Here is a 20,163-nt window from a genome sequence, read left to right on the forward strand (position 1 = left end):
GATAACATAATGAAATTAGACCGTGAAGCATCTCTCAATAATAATATGATTGAATCTAGAAGTATCATCTAAATTTATTCATAATAAATGATGTGGTTGAATTCTTCGTGATCTTAACGTTGACATCAAATGCACGAAGATTTGGTATAACTATTATCGTTTTACAAATTAATTCCAAAGACAGACAATAGAGTTGTACCCTTTGATCTACCTAAGTAAATCATATGCTTCTACCCAAAATCCTCAAAATCTATTCCTCTACTGAGTCATTTTCCGAATCCCCCACTCGCTCGCTCGACAACAAACTTATGACGAGGTTGGACACCGAGCTTAGATTGTCTCCAAACTATATCTCATGAGAAATATAGTCGCTGCAACTATACGCTGCAAATAGTTATCAAGCCACATATGTAATTGACACGACTACACTTCCATGCCATCCCTCCAAAAGAAGAGACTTGGATAGACCCAAACAGGGGAAGGCCATCGAGGCTCCCCTAACCGTGCCAGAAACTGTGCTCGAAACAACAGCCTTCTGGAGATGGTATCACCACTACTCACGGAGACTTGGCTCCAGGTCTTGTCATCCAAGGAATACTCCACCCCTGCATCGCATCCAGGCGCCGCCACATAGACGCAGTTGCTTCTCCCTCCCCAGCAGCTCGGATCGACGCCGGAAACAGGGCATTTACCTCCGCAGTCGATGAACAAACAGTGGTCGTCCAAGCTCTCCACCGGCGCCCACTCCATCCTCCCAAAGTCTAGTCTGAACACATGGATGCCAGTGATCCACGGGCGGCCCTCTTGGACGAAGAGGACCGCCAAAAGCTCCCCCCCCCACACTCCACCAGCTGGGGCCCCAAGTGCCACCGATCGTAAGCCGGCGGCGGGTGAAGCCCTCCTACGTCCAGCCGCTCCACCTTGAACTCGGGAACGAACTCCAAAGTTAGAAGCCTTCCGATGTTGCTTATGGCAAAGATACGATCTTTGAAGCGGAGGACGCGGGCGATGTAGGATTGCCCCTTCCTGAGGGGAAGCCGTGCCCATTCCGGGTGAGGTTCTCCTATCCGGCAGCACATGAGGGAGTACCTGGAGTAGAAGAGGAGGCAGCAGTCGGGGGAGGCCGGTGGCGCCGTGAGGGTCCCGTAATAGAAGGAGACGCGGTCAGGGGGGAGAGCCGGGAGGAGGATCTCGGCGCCGGTAAGGACGTCGGCGAGGACGGGGTCGCTGCGGGGGCGGCCACGAAGGAGGATGAGGTAGCCGTGGGAGTAGGCGAGACAAAGGTCGGCGGCGGCGGACGAAACCGGAAATAGGGATCTGTACGGGGTTCGGAGGTCGTCGAGGGCGTAGAGGGAGAAGCCATCGCTCCCGTCAGCTGCGAGGAGAGGTCGAGCTTGGCGGCGATGGAGATGACAAGGGGGGCGGAGGAGGAGAGGAGGGCGGGAGGAAAGGTAGAGAAGGGCTGCGGAAGAGCGTCGGAGGGAGCGCCAGGAGCGGCAGACGGCAGCGAAGGCGAAAAGATCGAGGAGGGAGGGGAGGCGGCGAAGGACGGCGAGAAGCGCGCGCGCCGGCAGGTCCGACCAGGGGCGGTGTGCCATATGGCCGTCTTCTGTGACCATTTGCCCGATACGGCTTCGCCCTCGATGGTCAGGAGCTCGGCGTCGTCGATTGTCAGTTGACTGTGAGTCTTCTCATAATAAAATAACCGTATTAGCCGTAGATATCACGGCTAATTACAAATGACCCATTGTAATTATCTTTAAAGATTTATATTAATATTTCTGTAATTTCAAAAATAAAATATCTAGATCCATTTACCTATCGATATTAATTTTACCAATAAAAATAAAAGGTAAAAAGAAGTACTTTCCGTGGGTATTACTTGTGTTTTTTGATGTTTCTAAAATGAAAAAGAAGTATGTTGCTTTCAATTCATCTTTAGGAGGTCATAACTCTATATTAGAGTAGAAAAACGACATTGATTGATCATTATACTACAGGATGGCCGTCAGAGGCACAGCAAGTGTTGCAAGTGATATCTCAAGGAACTTGCAAAGAGTGTATCTATTCAAAAATTTCTCCAAGATAAACCATTTAAACAAAATTTTTCTAAAGCTACCTAATGGTTTAAGACTCTATACCTTTTCACGCTCCGACTAACGTGGGACTAAATGCGAACTTGGATGAATAAAACTCTAATGACTAGGAAGAGTAATTGGGGCAGGAACATACAATGTCTTCCAAAAAATTCAAGATCAAATTACAAACGTAGCAATGAAAAAAGTGGAAAACCACAGTCGTCTCAGATCAGATCAGTAGGTCAATCAAATATATGATTGCATATGGTGATGGATGGTATATGTTGGGTGATTCCAGCTTCCCATATTGTACAAGCTTACTGAACAGTGTTAGAACACCATCTTTGAGAAAGATAGATCGGTGTGCCGCAACAGGGCATCCTTGATTCTTTCTTGTGCATCTGCACTGCACTTTTTCGTCGGCCGAGCATGGTGCCTTTCTTTTCTTCCACATTAGGATCTGTGACAACGCAGGGACATGCAAACAAAGCCAATAATTGCATATGAAACCTATAGATAAAATGAGGTGCATGTTGCAAAATTTAACATCACCAGACACGGCTACTGTCTTTGGCTTTCTCAAGTACTAAATCAAAATGATTCATGATATTTGAATAGCCTCCCATGAGAAGCATCACTGACACACACTGATTCAAGAAACACTACAGTTGAACAACCAAATGCAAACAAAACCTTACAGATTTCATCTTATAAAATTTCTCTCTCACTTGATCTAAGAAAACCTTACAGAATCAATCAAACAAAACCTCAATGTCATGAATGCATCATCTTTCAAAAAGATAATGTTCTTTTATACCAAAGAAGCAAAAAGTTAAAAAAACAATTAAGTTGCGTATGTTTAAGGCAGGAGGAGATCACTTAAGGAAATTGAATAAAAGCAAATATCTAGTTATGAGTAGGATGATTTGTACCTTAAGAAGATATTTACAGCCTGCAATTTGGTCTCCTGCCAAGGATACAATTTGACTTAGTTTTGACTTTGACATTATTTTTTTTTATAAACAAAAAGAGGTGCATGTGGGATGCACCTTTCCAGGACCTCTGTATACAAGGGACCCATCATGCAAACATTTCAAAAAGGATGGCAACATTGTAAGCCTAGGAAACAAGATATAAGAATCGGTAAATTACCTCAAAAGCGCCTCTTCTGCTGAGGATAACCAGGATTCTGCATTCCCAGCCCTGGATCTTTTCGTCTCAACTGTTCCCAAAAAAGAGAATATATAAACATACAATTACTCAAATTAGAAAAATAAGTGCATATAACAGGAAAAAAACATATGGCTGCAAAGACTACCTGTTGCTGATGGGCCTGAGCAGCAGCACCCCTTTGCATTGGAATATTACCAGAAGTAGGAGCACCAACACCAGTTTGGGTTGCAACATTAAAAGCCGGCATGCCTGTGTTCGGCATCCTTTGCATTCCAACCACATGAATAGGCCGAGGCATAGACCTTGGAGGCGCAACAGATGCAGCTGCTACATTACCAGAAGCAGCATTTCCAGAAGATACCTAATAATAGAACCATGTGATCAGGGAAAATAAATGAAGGCCATATAGTTGCAGAATCCAATTCAGGATGGTCCTCAAATTTTTGTTTCATTTACATGGATTATTCTAAATGGAAAATTGAGGCAATAAATAAACGACAATAAGTTATAGAATGTAGATGGGCTTGATTTATAAACAAAACAAAGTAGTTGCAAAATTGAATTGTGGTACATAACCAACAAAACAAAGATATAAAAAAAAAAATGTAAGTTCCTAACATGCCACATTTCAGACTCCATTGTTCATTATTTATGTCTGAACTGAAACGATATTGCATTTTTCCCCATTTTAACATTTCACGAACAATAGGTATTGTATTTTGAATAGACTTGGTTATATACAACTCAAGTCCTATTGTAGATGCTTAATGAGTTTTCTCGTACAATGATAGCTTATTTCTAACCAGGTAGATTAATTTGCATCATACTTTTAAGTAGACTTATATTTGACCAAGATAAAAGGAGATGAGCCTTCAAGACCTTATCAAAAAAATATATATATATTACAGACTTCATTGCTACCTTGGTAGAGTTTATCCTTCTCTGTGTTGCCACTGTAACACCTTACAGATGTATTTCCTCTCTGTTACCAGATTTCATGGAGTAGAACTTTGCAATGGGGCACTTAAATAAAGAATGTCGTAATTTGTGGAATGTCGTAAACAATAGTAAACATTTTAAGGATCAGAGCATTATGATAAGATCATAAAAGTTATCTATCCTTTTTATTGTTGAAACTATTTGTGGCAAGTTAAATAATTAGATAGATATCTTAAACTTGTTAATCAGACAACAGCAAGAGTTGTAAGCATGTGGACCAGGTTAATCATAGTAGCTAACTCTGTTAACAAGTTCATGGTTGGAGGATATCAGAAAATCAATAGTCTCTTCCTTCTTAAAGAAGTTATGTGAATATTTTTTCCCCAATAAGTTCCATGGTGTGCAAAGAGGATACCAGTTCAGGCATCGTTTAAAGTTTGTCAATGCACATTTTTCTAGTGCAAGATACACAACCAGCTTTTGACTTGACCCTACCAATTTTGTTTAGCTGCCAAATACAAACAGACAAAATAGTATTATGGTGCACTTGGTAGTTCATACCACTAATTCTAAAAATTTAGAATAATCAATCATAAACAATTCAACACTAATCAGGAAAACTCTCGAGCAATTTTCTTTTTCCTCCAACATCCAAATTCCAAATATACAATTGCTATCTATGTACAATAATGTGACATCAATTATTACAACAATTGAAAAACAATTGGTTTCTATTAAATAACAGTTCGATACAGCACAATACAAGTTTGTAATTTTTGCATCTGGACCAAGCTTTCACAAATCTATTTTGAAAAAGCTGAGATGGAGATGTAACTTCAAGCCTCAAATGGCTGATAAAACTATGTTCATTGTTCAGTTGAAAAAGTTTAATAGCAATATATACCAAAACCAAGCCAAACTTTTGATAACTTCAATTGAGAAAATAAAAAATAAAGCTTGCTTGATGAATTCGGTCCATGCATAGACTAATTACGTGGATATTAAGACAATGAACTGTCTAAACTTAAAACAACTATTCCATGAGACAACAAATTAATTCCCTTCAGTTGCTACTAATTCAAATGCAAACCAAAAAGTATTAAACTTAGACAAGAATTGATCAACCTCATACGTTATGAAATATGCAGTACAGCATTATAGGCCTTATTGAGAAGAGATAATCTAACAAGCCTTTCTATTATCCCCTTTTCTACCATTCATTTAATCTTAACTTATCAATATCAAAATTTGAACATCGTTGCTTGCACTTCAAATTAAGACAAACCTTTGTTACAAAAGATTCATAATACTGAATATCATTTTCTGAAGTACTTCTGTTAGTTCTTTTTTGGTAGTTGGCCAAATTGTCTTTTTCACGATTTTGACCCTTTTTGGTGATAAAAATCCCATGCTGGCTTACTAATAGTTGGCTTGTGATCAAGGTATCAAATACTGATACCAGTAAAATTATTTTCAAGCCAAGGAATAACATTATCTTGGCTTTGATATTTGTGTTGCAATAAACCAACAGGACAACAAGCCAAAACTTAGGTACTTGTGTGTTCCTTCGATGCATTGCCAAATGTAACAATCCTAACACTTTGGTATCTGGCATTAACATCAAAATTTCCAAAAGTTCAGTAAAGGATATAATTATTCATGATTAAAACTGCTGACTACATTCACTATCTGCTTAGCATACCGGTTGAGAAGGCTGGACTGCAACTGTTCCCTCAAAATCTGCAGTAGTATCAACTGGACGAGCGGGATAATTAACAATTTTTTCTCCTGGTTGAGATGGTACCAGAGCACTGAGCAATCACAGCAAATTTGCATTGTTAAATTACAAGAAGACAAAGGTGAAATGTGTAATTACAAATCATGGAAGGCCAGGCATTCATGAGAAAATAGCATGAGTTCAAATGTTTCTTTATAGGATAAAATGAAAAAAATAACTAGATGCAACCTAGTCTGTGCAGTATGAACAGAAAATAACTTACTTCCGTCCTGGCAAAGGATCCATCCGAAAGTACCTGAAAAGCCAAACAGAAAATATGTTCATATAGAAGAATAGAAATAAGTGTTCTAATTCCAAGTAACACATCTAAAATTTAGAGAAGAAAGGTACTCGACAATTGTCAAACAACCTAAACATATACATGCATCGCAAAAAGAATGCATTGAATAAACTTTCCAACAGCTGCAGGGTCAAAATTATGTAAATGATAAGTGAAAATATAAAGTATTGTCAAGTTAATTTTGTTATCCTGCAGGGTTGAGATGAATTTTGTTGAAAATCCTTGCTGCACAATATTTTATCAAAATCTGCTACACATTGGAGGTTGATGATGGGTTGAATTTGTATTTAAGACTTTACAAGAAAACTATTAACAACTACACTTAAGCATTAAGTCATGAAATATATGGCCCACAACACATTCAATTTCAATTTTTGTGCTAAGAGGTTTGTGGAGCTATGTTGTAGAAATTATGGTGTCAAAACAACCAACAATAGAGGATGTTTGAATTACTAACCTAGTAGGAAACAAATATTTATGAATAATACAAGTGGCAAGTTACATTATGATACCACCACTACATTATTGTTGTCCCACATGCCACCTGGTAGGAAATAATTCTAGGCATATATGCTACTTGATGGGCTTGAATCAAGACACCCAACCTTAAAGTAGGCAATATTGTGACACCAATTATTCACGCAGGAAGTTGATCATGAGTTAATACAAGACTTAGTGGGTCAATCAATAGTGACATTGGCTTAAGCATAAAGGGCCATGTGCTTTAAGGCCTACTATAATCAAGTTAGGGGGTAAGTGATCCATCAACTTGTCATGAGAAAATGTGATCTATCCAAGCTTAACATCAGAGATCAAATTGATAAAACAATTCCCTGCTATCAAAAGTTAAATATGTGACAGCATCTCTTTATCATCCACAATGTATTCACCAAATAAACTGTCGCAACCACAGAGGTTCATCATCATAATCTTTCAGCATGATTTTATATAGTGAGAAGAAAAAAAACATTCTGATGCTGTAGTTAGTTATTTAACACAGGATTGCAAGAACCAAACATGCATATAATTGATTTTTTTGTGATTGATTCAAACTAATAATTCCAAGGACACAATACCTCCATTTAGACCTATATCGAAAGCAGGTAAAGACTTAAATTGACTGACAAGAATTGATAGACATGCTATCATTAAATTGAGCTTAAGCATCTTTAATAAGTGGTTCAGGTTAAACAAATTGACAGGGCAGTCATCTCATGAAATCAGATCGTGAAGATTATTTCATTACCAACCTAGTATTGGGCATGGTGAAAGCTCAAGTAGGAAAGGATTATCCATGGATAAAACTAAGGGGCTTGTGAACCATCATCGGTTTGGGCCTCACGTGCATAATGCTACTGTTTAATTCTGGGCTGGCTATGTTAGTTCCTCACGAGGACATCAACACCAATAAGATTGTAACTCTCCAGTTTAGTCTCATATCGGGATGAAGAGAATACTTGAATGAATTTATAAGAACTAGATGAGTCTCCTACCATTAAAATGGGTTTACACATTTTAAAGAAATGGTTCAGAAAGTTAATGGGTCAATTATCTCATCGGACCAGATTATAACCAAGGTCTGTCGTACCGGACCGTACCACCCGGTACGAGCGGTACATACCGGTCTGACAGGCCAGTGGTACACGGACCGCCCTGTACCGAGTACTGTAGCTGTAGCACTGTAGCAGTTCTACAGTGCTTGGTACACCTGGGTATACTGAGCGGTACACCGTACCGTACCGGTACCGAGCTCGAGTCGAAACGCCGGTACGATACGGTACGACAGACCTTGATTATAACAACACATTACCGCAACAAAAGTATGATGTTCTTCGTTATGTTATAGTGATACACCAGTAATTCCATACCTTAGTTTGATATTGGTACTGATGCCTTACTGCATGTAGCCATAATCTTCAGGATTAGAACCCTTACTAGAGAAGTTCAGTTGACACATTTATATCATTCACAGTCCACCTTAAAAAAAATTGTTCATTTCCTCTCAACTAAAACTGATCGCATGACTACCTACAGTAACCTAGCTCATGCAGACTCATGAACTTTTAATGAACACAATATACAATCAACAGGAGCAATCCTAAGTGGACAGTTATACAATTTAATGCCAGATGATCATGTACCTGGTCTAGCAAAAGCCAAGTGACTCAAAACTTATACCCCTATTGGTAATATGCAAGAAGTAAATACAGCTAAATAATTTAGTTCTTCCAAGTTATCTTGCAAATCTCAAATAATTCCCGCACAAGCTCTAAACTTGACCTCTTCAACCTAATTAACAATAAGTCTATTGACGAGATCTATGGAAATTTGTAAAATTTCCGATACCAATGAGGTGTCAAGCAGTCAAGACTTTATCAGCTTTTCCACAATTTAAACTAGCCATGATGAACTCAAGCAGTTAAACTAATTTCATTTCCCATTTGTCTGCTCTCTAATTGATTTATTTTTTACTTTAGACAAAAGCAACAAACGATATGACAAGCTCTCTGATCCTATTCATGAGGATGGCAATCCTATATATTCTATACTCCTTCAATGATCAGAATACACAATGAACAGGGTCCCATATATGGCATTGCTGGAATATGCAGCACAACGAATATTAAGTTTGCCATTGTCATTTAGCAGGTACAAGTGAAATAAATTTGTATAGAACACTTCCATGACAATTCTTGTTGCCAATCTCAGTAAATAGGTATAAACGGAATTCGATTTGTATAAAAAAATTTTATAGCAGTTCATGTCATCAAATTACAAAGAAAATTAAAAAATTCTGTTAATTCTATAAAATACAAGTGGGTTTTCATAAATTGTAAATGCTTCATGAAGTTCATGAACTTTTTTGGCAAAATAATATATCACAAAAATTACAACATATGGTTTAAGTTTAAATTATAATTATCACAAGGCAAGCCAACTTAGAATTGAGTTTTTTGTGAATAAATTAATGTGTACAACTAGACCATCTTCCAGTAAATCAAGGAAAAGAATGCAAAATTTTCTGGATTTTTGGATGTGGGAAATTGTCAATTTTATGACCAGAAATAATGAAGGCACTTCCATGGAACAAAAAACAGAATTAAGTTTACTAATTATGCTTTCAGCATCAGTTTTCAAGTTTTTTTGTATTCAGAGACAAAAGTAATAAGAGAAAGCAATAATGCCTTATAGAATGCCATATTGTTGCCTATAACAGACTAGTCTATATGGCTTGACTTATGCCTAGTCATACGGAAGAATCATCAAGAGCCACTTCAACATTGACAAGCAACAAAAGACAAAAAGACAGGAGATAATTTAATTTAAAAAGAATTAAGAAAATCTTTACTCGTGCTCCAGAGCTTGCGCTGCAGTTATCCGCTTTCGAGGATCATATCTGACAAAAAAATAAGTTTCACATGAGTCTACGATCCCAATGTGAAACAGATCTTTCCATTCGATCTGATTTCAGGCAAATGAAGAATCATAATTAATGAACAATATGGAGGTATTATCATCACCACAACAAACATGACCATAAAGTTTTTAATATGGTGAAGAACTCTGATGTTTCAGAAAAATTACATACTCCAGCATCCTTGATAGCAGATCAAATGCAGGACTTTTCTGAGGCACAGAAACAAAATTATGAAGACCATGGTTCTCGCTGCAGAAAATAAAAGTTCAAAAGATTTATACTGAGTCAAGTAACTTTATTTTTAAAAGGAATTGCTTCCCCTAATGTCAAGGAGAGATAACTAACTACTTATGGCCCTGTATATGTTGCTGGTCATTTTGCCAATGCGGAAGATTGACCACTGTAGGCCACCTTTCAGGTGTAGGATGCCCTGTAGGAAATTATTGCTTATATTTTTTTTTCTGTGGGAAAAATAGTAGGAATACATAAATGCATGAGATGCTCACTCACCTAGGACCTTGAATATCTTGTCCAATTGATCAAGCTAAAAAGGGATTTCAGAATTTAGAGATCACTGGATAAAATTAAAAAGACTACACTTGATGATAAATAAAATATTCCAGTGAAACTAATCGAAGATTAAGAAAGACAAGGGGCCAGAAAATTTACATCTTAGAAAAAGAACTGTTACCTGAAATGGGTTGGCTGGACTTTTGACTTCTACTCCTTGAAACAATGGTTTGAGAGTCAATAGCTCAGCAAAAATGCATCCAACAGCCCACATATCTAAATGCAATTTAAGGGTCTCAAACTTTAACATTACGAATTTATGACCAGTTTAAACCAGCATCATATGATATGCCAGGATACCAACAGCGCTTGTATAGTGCTTTGCACCAAGTAGCAGCTCGGGAGCACGGTACCAAATAGTTACCACAACCTGTTCATTAACAAACACCAAACAGATGAGCTTGTGAGCAAGGTACTTGCCCAGAATAAAACAAAATAGGCACAGATAGGAGGATAGCTACCATCCTCTGATAACAAGAAATATGAATGTTCAACAAAGAAACAGCTATAGTCATCACCTGGGATTATATATCTTTCTTGATATCCTTTGGCAAAAAGCCATATAGTAACTTAATAAAGCTAAAGATTATAACACAAAAAAAAACTCTAATATACTAAGTTCATAGCAAGCATGTGCCAGACAAAATTAATAAGATTTTAATTTTCAACATATTCTACTCTTTCATTTCTACCCTATTATTCAATATGGGTCATGACTTCATCTTTCCATGCATTGAACCTTTAATTTGATTAACTTTTAAGTTTAATACTTTGGGACCTCCATGATACACAAAAAGAAACAACAGTTTTTCCTTCCATAATTTCTTGTAATGCAAATCATTCATATCAGAGACTTTTCCAAACAAGGTGGCATCTGCTATATAACAGACATACAAGGATAAACAGAAGATCTTAAAAAATTTATAATTAGATAGAGAGAGAACTATATGTCCAAGGATGTTCTGAGTAGGTGGAACTAGAAATAGTATGAAAGTTAGCATGACATGAAATAGAATGAAATCTCAAACAACTGACTGACAAAGATAAATAATATCATGAACTAGCTACTCAACGCTGAATTTTTTTGCATGTGACAAAGGCAATTTTTACCCCATTTTCATACAAGGGCTTCAATGGAGCTTGATAGATCCGAGCAAGTCCAAAATCAGCAATTTTTACAACTCCATGTTCTTCCCCATCACCCATAACCTGATACAGATCAAAGTCCTACTTAAAGAAAGATAAAGAAATCATTTTTTTAACTTAGAACAAGATGCAATCAAGAAATACCAGAATATTTGATGGCTTTAAATCCCGGTGTATAATCCAATTACTGCAAGAAAAAAGATTCTTGACAATTTCAGCAATTCTAACATTTTATTATTGATGTATATGCGATGACGATGGTAGCAATATCACATATAATATCAGAATCCATGGCGTCATTGCATCTATAATTGTCACCTATGAAGATAGTTTAGTCCATTAAGAAGCTGCCAGAGCAATGACTTTACAGTGTATTGATTGATGCCATGGTTAAGCTTCTCTCGATGATGTCTAATGATTTCCTGTAGTGCATAAGCATAAAAGGACAAAAGTGATGAGACAATTAAGAAATACAATAACAGAAATTTCTAATAGCATAACAATGTGGTCCAGTTCTTTACTGCCTTAAGTAAACATTTGGCATGCCCAACCTATGTTTATGTTTTACAACTGCACAATCAAGGAGTATAATTCTCTTATAGTCGAGCCAAATGATTTGTTTAATTTCCTTTCATCAGCTTGCACCATCTAAATTGGTTTATTCACTAACTATGACACCATCTTTCATTTTTTTTTCATCACCATATCATGGCAAGTGATAAATTTGTTTCCTAACCTTTCATATCTCAATAACCTAATCATGGTTTTTATCAGCAAGAATCAAGTATAAAAAGTATGCAGCAAGCAGGTATTTATTTTTAGTCCAATCTAGATTAAGATATTATCTCAGATAAATAATATAGATTTAAGCTTTAAGAGAGAAGGAAAAGCATCAGCGGAGAAAAACGAAGATGAAGCCAAAAGCAACAGTAACAAAAGAGCACAATAGAAACAGGAGCAATAAATTGAAGAGAAGACACTATAAATGGCATTAAAACAAATGAAAACAAATAAAACCAGCAGTAAACAACGAAGAGATCGTAGAGGCAATACAGTCAACAAGTACATCAGAGATAAGTAAAATACTCTTCAATAGAATAAAACAGGAGAGGTTGGTCTGATAAGGAGAATAATACAGTGACCCCTTATGCCATGGAGAAAACAAGAGGGAGAATTAAGCAAGTAATTAATATTTATCACAATTGGCAAACAGTAATTGATTTTTTTTTTTTTGTTTAAGTGGATAATAGGTGGATGAATATACAGGTTCTTGCTTAAATAGGGTTTGGAAAGGGTGAATAAATCCAACCTTACGCCTTGGGCAAAGAGGTTGTTTCCATGTACCTAAATCCTTGACACCCAAATCACAGAGAGAAACCTTCATGTGGCATATAAAATTTTGAATACTAATGGATATATAAGCTTTCGAACAGTACTTGTAAAACCTCCTCTTCAGTAAATTCACAAGCAAATTACCAGTTTTATTCCTTAATATTACTTTATATAACAATATTACATGCTTATCATCCAAATAAATACATCTTTTGATAGAAATCAATGAATACTGGTATCACAAAAATTTTTTCTTGACAAGATAATAAGCATACTCACATAAAGATCATGCTCAGCATAATCAAATGCTAGATAGAGAGACATATCCGCATGATTGATGTGCACATTCACTAATTTGACGACATTCTCATGGCAAGTTTCTCGCAATAACTGCAGTGACAACAAAATAATGTGAGAAAATCATACAAAATATAAACTGGTACACAGATTCATCTCCACTAAAACAAAAGTGGCTATGTTTGTGTACAATAATTGAAATTTTAATTGAATGTTCAATCTTTTTTTTAATAATTTTCTTCAGATTCTATCTAATATTCTGTGTTCTTGTGCACATGCATTATAACCAGCCACAAAGAAAACCAAAAATTTGCAGAATGAGCAACTAATGAGTCGATGAGCAATGCAAAAATAATTAAACATCATTTACCAAACATGAAACTATTTATCACATATACGATTACACATCTCCACCGTGTTATATTTAAAATGTTGTTTTATCAGATGTGGTTGACACCATGTGCTTGTTATAGCCCTGCATCCACAAACTTGAAAGTCTGAACCACCAACTAAAATCTAAATCAACAGTAGTAGATGCATCTAGCTTGTAAACCAACTCAATTTTCTGCCAACATCAAATGTGAGAATAAACTGAGATGTGACTCCTGCACTTAAGTTTTAATGTGCTTGTCAATGCTCAAACATAGCCCATAATTAAATCCTAATATGCATATGGCCCAATCTACTGGTGTCTCGACACCATGATGTGGCTGCAACCCCATTGCACAGATAGCCCCTTCCTACTTGTGCCACAGCATACCTAGTATGGATCATTTCTAATATACAACAGTTTTTTAAAATTAAAGCTAGGCGCCAAGGTTTCAAAACACCTGAGGCGCTAGGCACTCGCCTAGGCACCCACCCGAGCGAAGCGAAGGGCTCTCAAATATTAAAATATAAAAAGTATATATTACAATTGATATATATGATTATAAAATAAAATTTCATCCAATATTTCTTATAGAAGCTAATTTAAATTCTATCATATATTAGAGGGACCTGTTGGTGCAAGGTCAACTAATTATAAAAATAAAATCATAATATAAAATAAAATCAACTTGCCGGCCAGGGACAAGTTTGTAGCTTCCTACGATCTGTCATGGATAAAGTTGTAAACGAAGTGTTTGATGTAATGCTTACGTATGTCCGCGTCTTTTGATTTTGTTCATGCTTTACACAACATATAGAGAGCTTGCAATAGGTTCGCCAACCTCATTTTGACTAGCTTTGGTGGTCGTTTCAGGCTTGTACACGCAGGTTGTGTGCAATCGTCATGCAAAGGCAAAACTGCTCTAAAACAGGCCATCCAGGCAACCATTTTGAGAGTTCTAACTCTGTAGAGTGGTACGAAGGGTCAGTCAATACAACACCCAAGAGCTCCCTAGGTAACACATGGCTAGATGGGCCTTTCGGGTAGTGTCAAGGGTTGGTCCATTGCCTTGTTCTGCAACAATGTCATATGAGCACTTGTGGAGACTTTGGACCACGTGGACCACCTTGGACTTTTGTCATGTGACCGTTCAGATCTTGCAAAGTCCATGTTTGTAACTTGCATTGCCTATCAAGTGTTTGCTAAAATGGTTACTTGTGGATCCTGAGTTAAACACTTTCTCTAACTCTTCTCTTTTGTAGATCTTTAAGGGATCATGAGAAGTTTCGGAGAGGCTAAGCCTTTGCAGACAGACATGCAAGGATGTCGCACGAATTAGGCAAAACTAGCTAAGCCCATGACAAGATAACAGTAGAGGAGGTTTCGGACCTGTCCCTCGGTGGTGGAGGGAGTTGTGCACGAAAGCAGCGACGGCAAAGGAAGCTTCAAACCTATCCATTAATGGCGGAGGGAGATGCGTGCAAAGGCAACGACAGGGGAGAAGGTAGGTTGACTAACGAGAGTCTCGGGTTATACTTTCACTAGGTCGAGGTTGGGGTCGAGGGGGTTTTACTATGAGGTTTAGTTGGTTCAATTAAACCAACTAAGTTATTGTTCGATCGAATCAAATTACACATCCTGGTTCGATTCGCTGGCATCGAATCGGGTGCTCGCACAATGTCTAGGCGCCTGGGCTCAGGTGAGCACCTAGGCGACGCTTCGGTGAAGTGTGTTGCCCAGAGATTGTGCGAGGCACTCAGGCCTCACCTCCCGTTACCCGACCACCTAGGCGAGGGCTTGGTCGCCTACTAAAAACACTAATATACAGGCAATCATATAAAGCTTAAATTGATGAAATCCATGTGTTTCTATAAAAGTAACAACTAAACACTAAATTCTACCTCCACTGAGATAATTCAAGCTATAAAACTGTTTGATCCTCTCGCCGCCCATGATATAGGAAATAAGATGAGAAACCATTCAAAGCCACTTAGTGTATCCTTTGGTTGGACATCAGTGTTTTCATCAATCACCTCCTCCATTTACTGGGCATGGCATCTCGTGTTCATGCACAAAAAAACTGCGCCTGACCATCCCAAGTTGGCATTTAAATAGCAAATATCATCTACAACACATTCTTACGATACTAAAAACTAACCTATCAACTAAAACAGTTGTGTCTCCCAACTATTCTCGAGGAGGGGAACTCATCTCGTCCTTGTAATACGAAAAACTAACATATAAACCATTATAGTCGTCTCTGATCTATAGCCTCGAGGTGGGAAAAAAGAGCAGCCTTAAGATTTGAGCCCCTGAGGACCAAGATCCACCGACTTGATATATCACCAGAACCAACCAACCAACGAAAAGAATCGATAAAAAGTATAGATACGCACCATGATCTCTCGGATGGCGGTGGGGGAGACGCCATCGCCCTCTTTGGATTGCTTGAACTTCTTGATGGCAATACAACCCTTGCGGAGGCTCGTCCGCGCCAAGAACACCAGCCCGTAGGTCCCCTCCCCGATCTTCCCCACGAGCTCGTACTGCTGCAGCCACGCCGGTCGATTGCCTCCACCTCCCCCGCCGCGGCCGTCGCCCATCTCTCCGCTCCTGCGGAGGCGTCGCGCCTGCCCTCCTCCTCCTCTTCCTCCTCTCCGAGACGCCGCCCCCCTTTGTGCCCTTGTCGCTGCAAGACTCTCTGGTTATTGTAATTAATATTATTACCGTGCCGGTGAGACGGTCGTTTTAGTTGGTGGGGTAGAGGAGGAGGAGGACCGACCGTGTGATGCTGCTGATGATGAGAGCATCCTCTTCGGGTCACTAACCACGTGTTCTGGAAACTAATATCACGCCCCCCATTTCTTTTTATCCAAGGCTTTATATAACCATCACTGCATCTGATCATTCCGGAGCTAAGTCGGGCGGGTGGATTCACTTAATTAAGACTGTCACGTGCAACGCATGTGAGTAAGAGATCACGTTTAAATTTCAAATGTATCCTTAATACTTTCCTTTTCACAAAAATAGCCTTTTTTCCAAAAACAAATTATATTATTTACTAACAAAATTAGACGTGAAGGATTATTATTTAGTTTTAAGGGATGTATCTCTATGTTAACATAAACAATTACTTTGTCCGAATAGGAACGTTCCAACTTGGAAAGGTACGTACATTTTATGTTGAAATAATTTTAATTTTGATATTTAAAATTTTCATATTATAGTTTATGATTTTAATTGATATTAAAATCATGTTATTGAAATCTAAATTATCTTAAATCCTGAAAAAAATTATATATATTTAGGTATTATATTTGTTTTTTATATATTTGTGCATTAAATCTATTTTTATTATTATTATTATTATTATTATTATTATTTTGATTGTACGACTCTTGTACGATCAATCTGTGTTTGCATTATGTCCCTACTTCAAAAAAAAAAAAATTGGTCTATGGTGCTCGTCTATGTATGAGTGATACAGCTTTTCTCATGTTCATAAAAGATCCACAAATAATGGAGATAAAAAAAACGATGTGAAAGGGAATGCTTGTATATATATATATATATATATATATATATATATATATATATATATATATATATATATATATGTGTGTATTTTGATTTTGTTCGTACTTTATACGATATGTAGAGGGCTTATAGTAAGTTTGACATTCCCATTTTGATTGATTTTTATTGAGATAAAATTATCCAAATAGCTGTTTTAGGGATTGTGGTATAAAATATCATAGCATCTATGAGCTACCTAGATAGCATATGACTAAATGGGTCTTTATATAATATTTAAGACTAATTCGTTATCTTGTTTTTCTATAGTATCATGTGAGCACAAGATAAACTAAGATCAACAATGTCCATGATAGGGTGACAACCTATTGCTTTGCTAATGTGCGATGGCCCCACTGTTTGCGATAACACAAGAAGAGACAATAGCGACTTCAGGGTCACAGCAATGAACTCGGGTATGTGCTTCCCTACAGCCGAGGTTAATGGCAACGGTCGAAGGCTATGATGGAGGTGGATAGCGATGTTATGGTAGTCATAGATGTAGCAATCGGAAAAGAATAGTGTTGTAGGAGGTGTTAGGATCGGAGCGGCACTAAGAGGGGGGGTGAATTAGTGCAACGGATTAAAACGTTGGTTTCAACAAATCTTTCGTACGATAAAAATCGAAATCGGAAGTGCTTAACTTGAAAGTGTATTCGCAAAGTTATGCAGCAAAGGTAATGATGAAATAAAGCAAGTAAGAAGGTTTGCAGTAATATAAATAGTAGTAATGAAATGCAAACCAGAGATTATACCGTTTTTAAAGTGGTTCGGTCAAGTGACCTACATCCATTTGCGAGGCCCCTCTTCGATGAGGTTTCTACCTTTCACTAGCAAATCTCTTGAAAGGGAAGGGTGAATACCCCTCTTACAACTCTTTTACAAGCGATTCACTCTCTTACAGATTTTCAGTAAGAAAGAAGGTGGTGAACACTAGCAAATTGAAAACAAGACTAGCTAAGACTTTTCTAAGGCCTTTCTCTTAAATAATTGCTGCTCAAAAAGTTGTAATCTCAGCTAAGATTAGAGGGGTATTTATAGGCCTCAAGAGGATTCAAATTTGGACTCCATAATTTGAATTCTCTTGGAGTTCTCGATGCTGGCGGTGCCACCGCCTGTTAGTGTCAAGCGCTGACAGTGCTGGGCGGTGCCACCGCCAGACTCTTCGGTTGACTGGTTGGGCTTCAAACTTAGCCCAAACCAAGTTTAATTTTGAGCCCAGTTGGCTCCTAACCAGGATATAGGATTATCTCTTAATCCTAATCCTAATTACAAGTTAACTACATAACAAAAAAACATCCTAAATAAGTTTTCAACCGCGAACGTCGAGTCTTGTTCCGACGAGCTTTTCCGACGAACTTCTCCCGACGGACTCCCAACAAGCTCCCGAACTTGTGATGACTTTAATGAGTAGCCGAGCCTTCTCGGTGATCTCCGTGAACCTCCGACGATCTCTTCGGCGAACTTCCGAAAATTCCGACAGGTTCCCGATTTCTTCTCGATTGGTTCCGGCAGCATCTCCGACGATTCTTCGGACTCTTAAACATCCATCGAACTTGACTCTGGTATCCTTGCTTTATGTTTTCTGATTATCGTAGTTAATCCTACACACTTAACTCAATAATATGGATTAGATCAATTAACTTATCAATTGATTTTATCATCAAAATCCGAGATTCAACAGGAGGGGCATCAATACCGAGATAACAAGCCCAATAAGAGACCATGCGGAATGAATAAGCCATGGTATAAACCAACGGGTATATACAACTTGTGATTTGTTGCGGTTGGGCCGCTAAGTATCCCTACCTAATGTAGTTGAATTTTTTTTTATGTAATTTATTTTTAATCTTATTTCTTTTTAGTTTGACTCATTTTTTTAATCACTACCTAATCTTATTTTTTTATGTGGTTGGGTGGTTAAGTCTTTTTTTTCCCGAGTGATTATTTTTATACTCTTTCTTTATATGTTGTATTGGAACAATAAAGCTTATAACAAATGAATTAATAATTAATTGAATGATGGAATATAGCTACGACTTCTAAAATATATGTTTTTTTTTAAGATAAAAAATTATTTCATTAAATGTATAATAAACACGTGCTTTGGACTTTGGGTGTCAATCCATTAAGATGATATATGGTATTAGATAGAAAGGATTATAATATCATAGTCTTACATATTTTGAATTATAACTAGTATATCAATAGAAGCACAAGTATTATATATTTGTTACCCTTACTTAATAATATAATTTATGGTGTTTATACTTCATAAATATGATAAATAAAATATTCATATTTTCGGTCACAAAGATCGAAGTCTATGTTTTCCAAAAACATAATTCTCAAATATTTACAAAATATTAGCTGGGCATATATAAGCATTAATATATATGTTAAGCATAACGCAACAAAACAAAATATGTTAACAGACTTGAATATAAGGTTAGGTTATAATAATAAAAATTCATATAATGATTTAAAAGAATAATTAAATTTTAATCGATCTTAAGTGAATTTAAAACTTAAATGAATTTGACTATAATTAACATAAAAAAATAAATTTTAAATAGTATGTATACAGAGGATCATAAGATATTTAGTCATAGATGGAGTAATAAAAAATTAAGTGATGATGCATAAGTAAGATCGAAGAAACAAAAAATAAATTCAAATTTATACTAACAAAAGGTGAATTATTGTGGATTTTGATTTTCATTTAGTCAAAAAAACAAAAAGGTGAGTCACCTAAGCTATCAAAACATGAAAGTTTATTTATTTAGCTAACTATTTGAATATGTCAAATTATTGGGAATTTTAATATATAAGGTTTTTTCGAATCATTTTATTAGATACAACTGATGACTCAGCACGTGAAAGGAGCACTGCTTAAAAGGCATTTTCTTAGTGGAGGGGTTTAACCTTGTTTGGACCACCGGGCTCATCAGATCCATCTGTCCTCCGTCCAGGATTGGACCCATTTGATCCGATCGAGTCAGACTCGGGTCGAGTGAATTTGACCCATTGGGCTCATGACAGGATGACATCGCCATTCTTCGCCGCCAAAGGAAAGCTTTCATCCCCTGCGGAAATCCCGTGGCGTTGTTTCGCTTATCACCGTACATCTCCTTCATACCTGATCGATCATCACCGTAGGAACCTGCACGCGATTCCAACGGCTACTTT

At 37.3% G+C, this 20,163-nt stretch overlaps 1 protein-coding gene and 1 pseudogene across 3 annotated transcripts; both read right to left on the reverse strand.

Annotated features, from left to right (window-relative positions):
* Positions 1–130: 130 nt before the first annotated feature.
* On the reverse strand, positions 131–1,797 carry LOC135596666 (uncharacterized; annotated as a pseudogene).
* A 418-nt stretch (positions 1,798–2,215) lies between these two features.
* On the reverse strand, positions 2,216–16,087 carry LOC135597682 (cyclin-dependent kinase E-1-like). Of its 3 annotated transcripts, none has more exons than XM_065090989.1 (17): positions 15,798–16,087; positions 13,014–13,124; positions 11,721–11,824; positions 11,547–11,589; positions 11,367–11,465; positions 10,557–10,626; positions 10,378–10,472; positions 10,197–10,230; positions 10,035–10,116; positions 9,858–9,935; positions 9,618–9,665; positions 6,191–6,223; positions 5,893–6,001; positions 3,397–3,612; positions 3,231–3,300; positions 3,011–3,045; positions 2,216–2,538 (listed from the first exon to the last, which is right to left on the reverse strand). In XM_065090989.1, the coding sequence occupies exons 1-15, from the start codon at positions 16,002–16,004 to the stop codon at positions 3,232–3,234; spliced, it is 1,398 nt and encodes a 465-aa protein (XP_064947061.1). In that variant the 5' UTR covers positions 16,005–16,087; the 3' UTR covers positions 2,216–2,538; positions 3,011–3,045; position 3,231. The 3 variants fall into 3 exon arrangements, with proteins under 3 accessions (XP_064947061.1, XP_064947058.1, XP_064947059.1); XM_065090986.1 differs by having other exon boundaries at positions 10,032–10,116; XM_065090987.1 differs by lacking the exon at positions 3,011–3,045 and having other exon boundaries at positions 10,032–10,116.
* Positions 16,088–20,163: the final 4,076 nt, after the last annotated feature.

The sequence above is a fragment of the Musa acuminata genome, chromosome BXJ1-11, assembly GCF_036884655.1.
Source record: "Musa acuminata AAA Group cultivar baxijiao chromosome BXJ1-11, Cavendish_Baxijiao_AAA, whole genome shotgun sequence".
In the NCBI taxonomy this organism is placed as follows: Eukaryota; Viridiplantae; Streptophyta; class Magnoliopsida; order Zingiberales; family Musaceae; genus Musa; species Musa acuminata.

Coding starts and splice junctions, on each gene's coding strand:
- LOC135597682 (XM_065090987.1), bottom strand. CDS start 16,004: ATGGGCGACGGCCGCGGCGGGGGAGGTGGAGGCAATCGACCGGCGTGG. Junction 11,466..11,546: donor TAAAGCCATCAAATATTCTG/GTATTTCTTGAT, acceptor GATCTGTATCAG/GTTATGGGTGATGGGGAAGA. Junction 3,301..3,396: donor CTCAGGCCCATCAGCAACAG/GTAGTCTTTGCA, acceptor TTTTGGGAACAG/TTGAGACGAAAAGATCCAGG.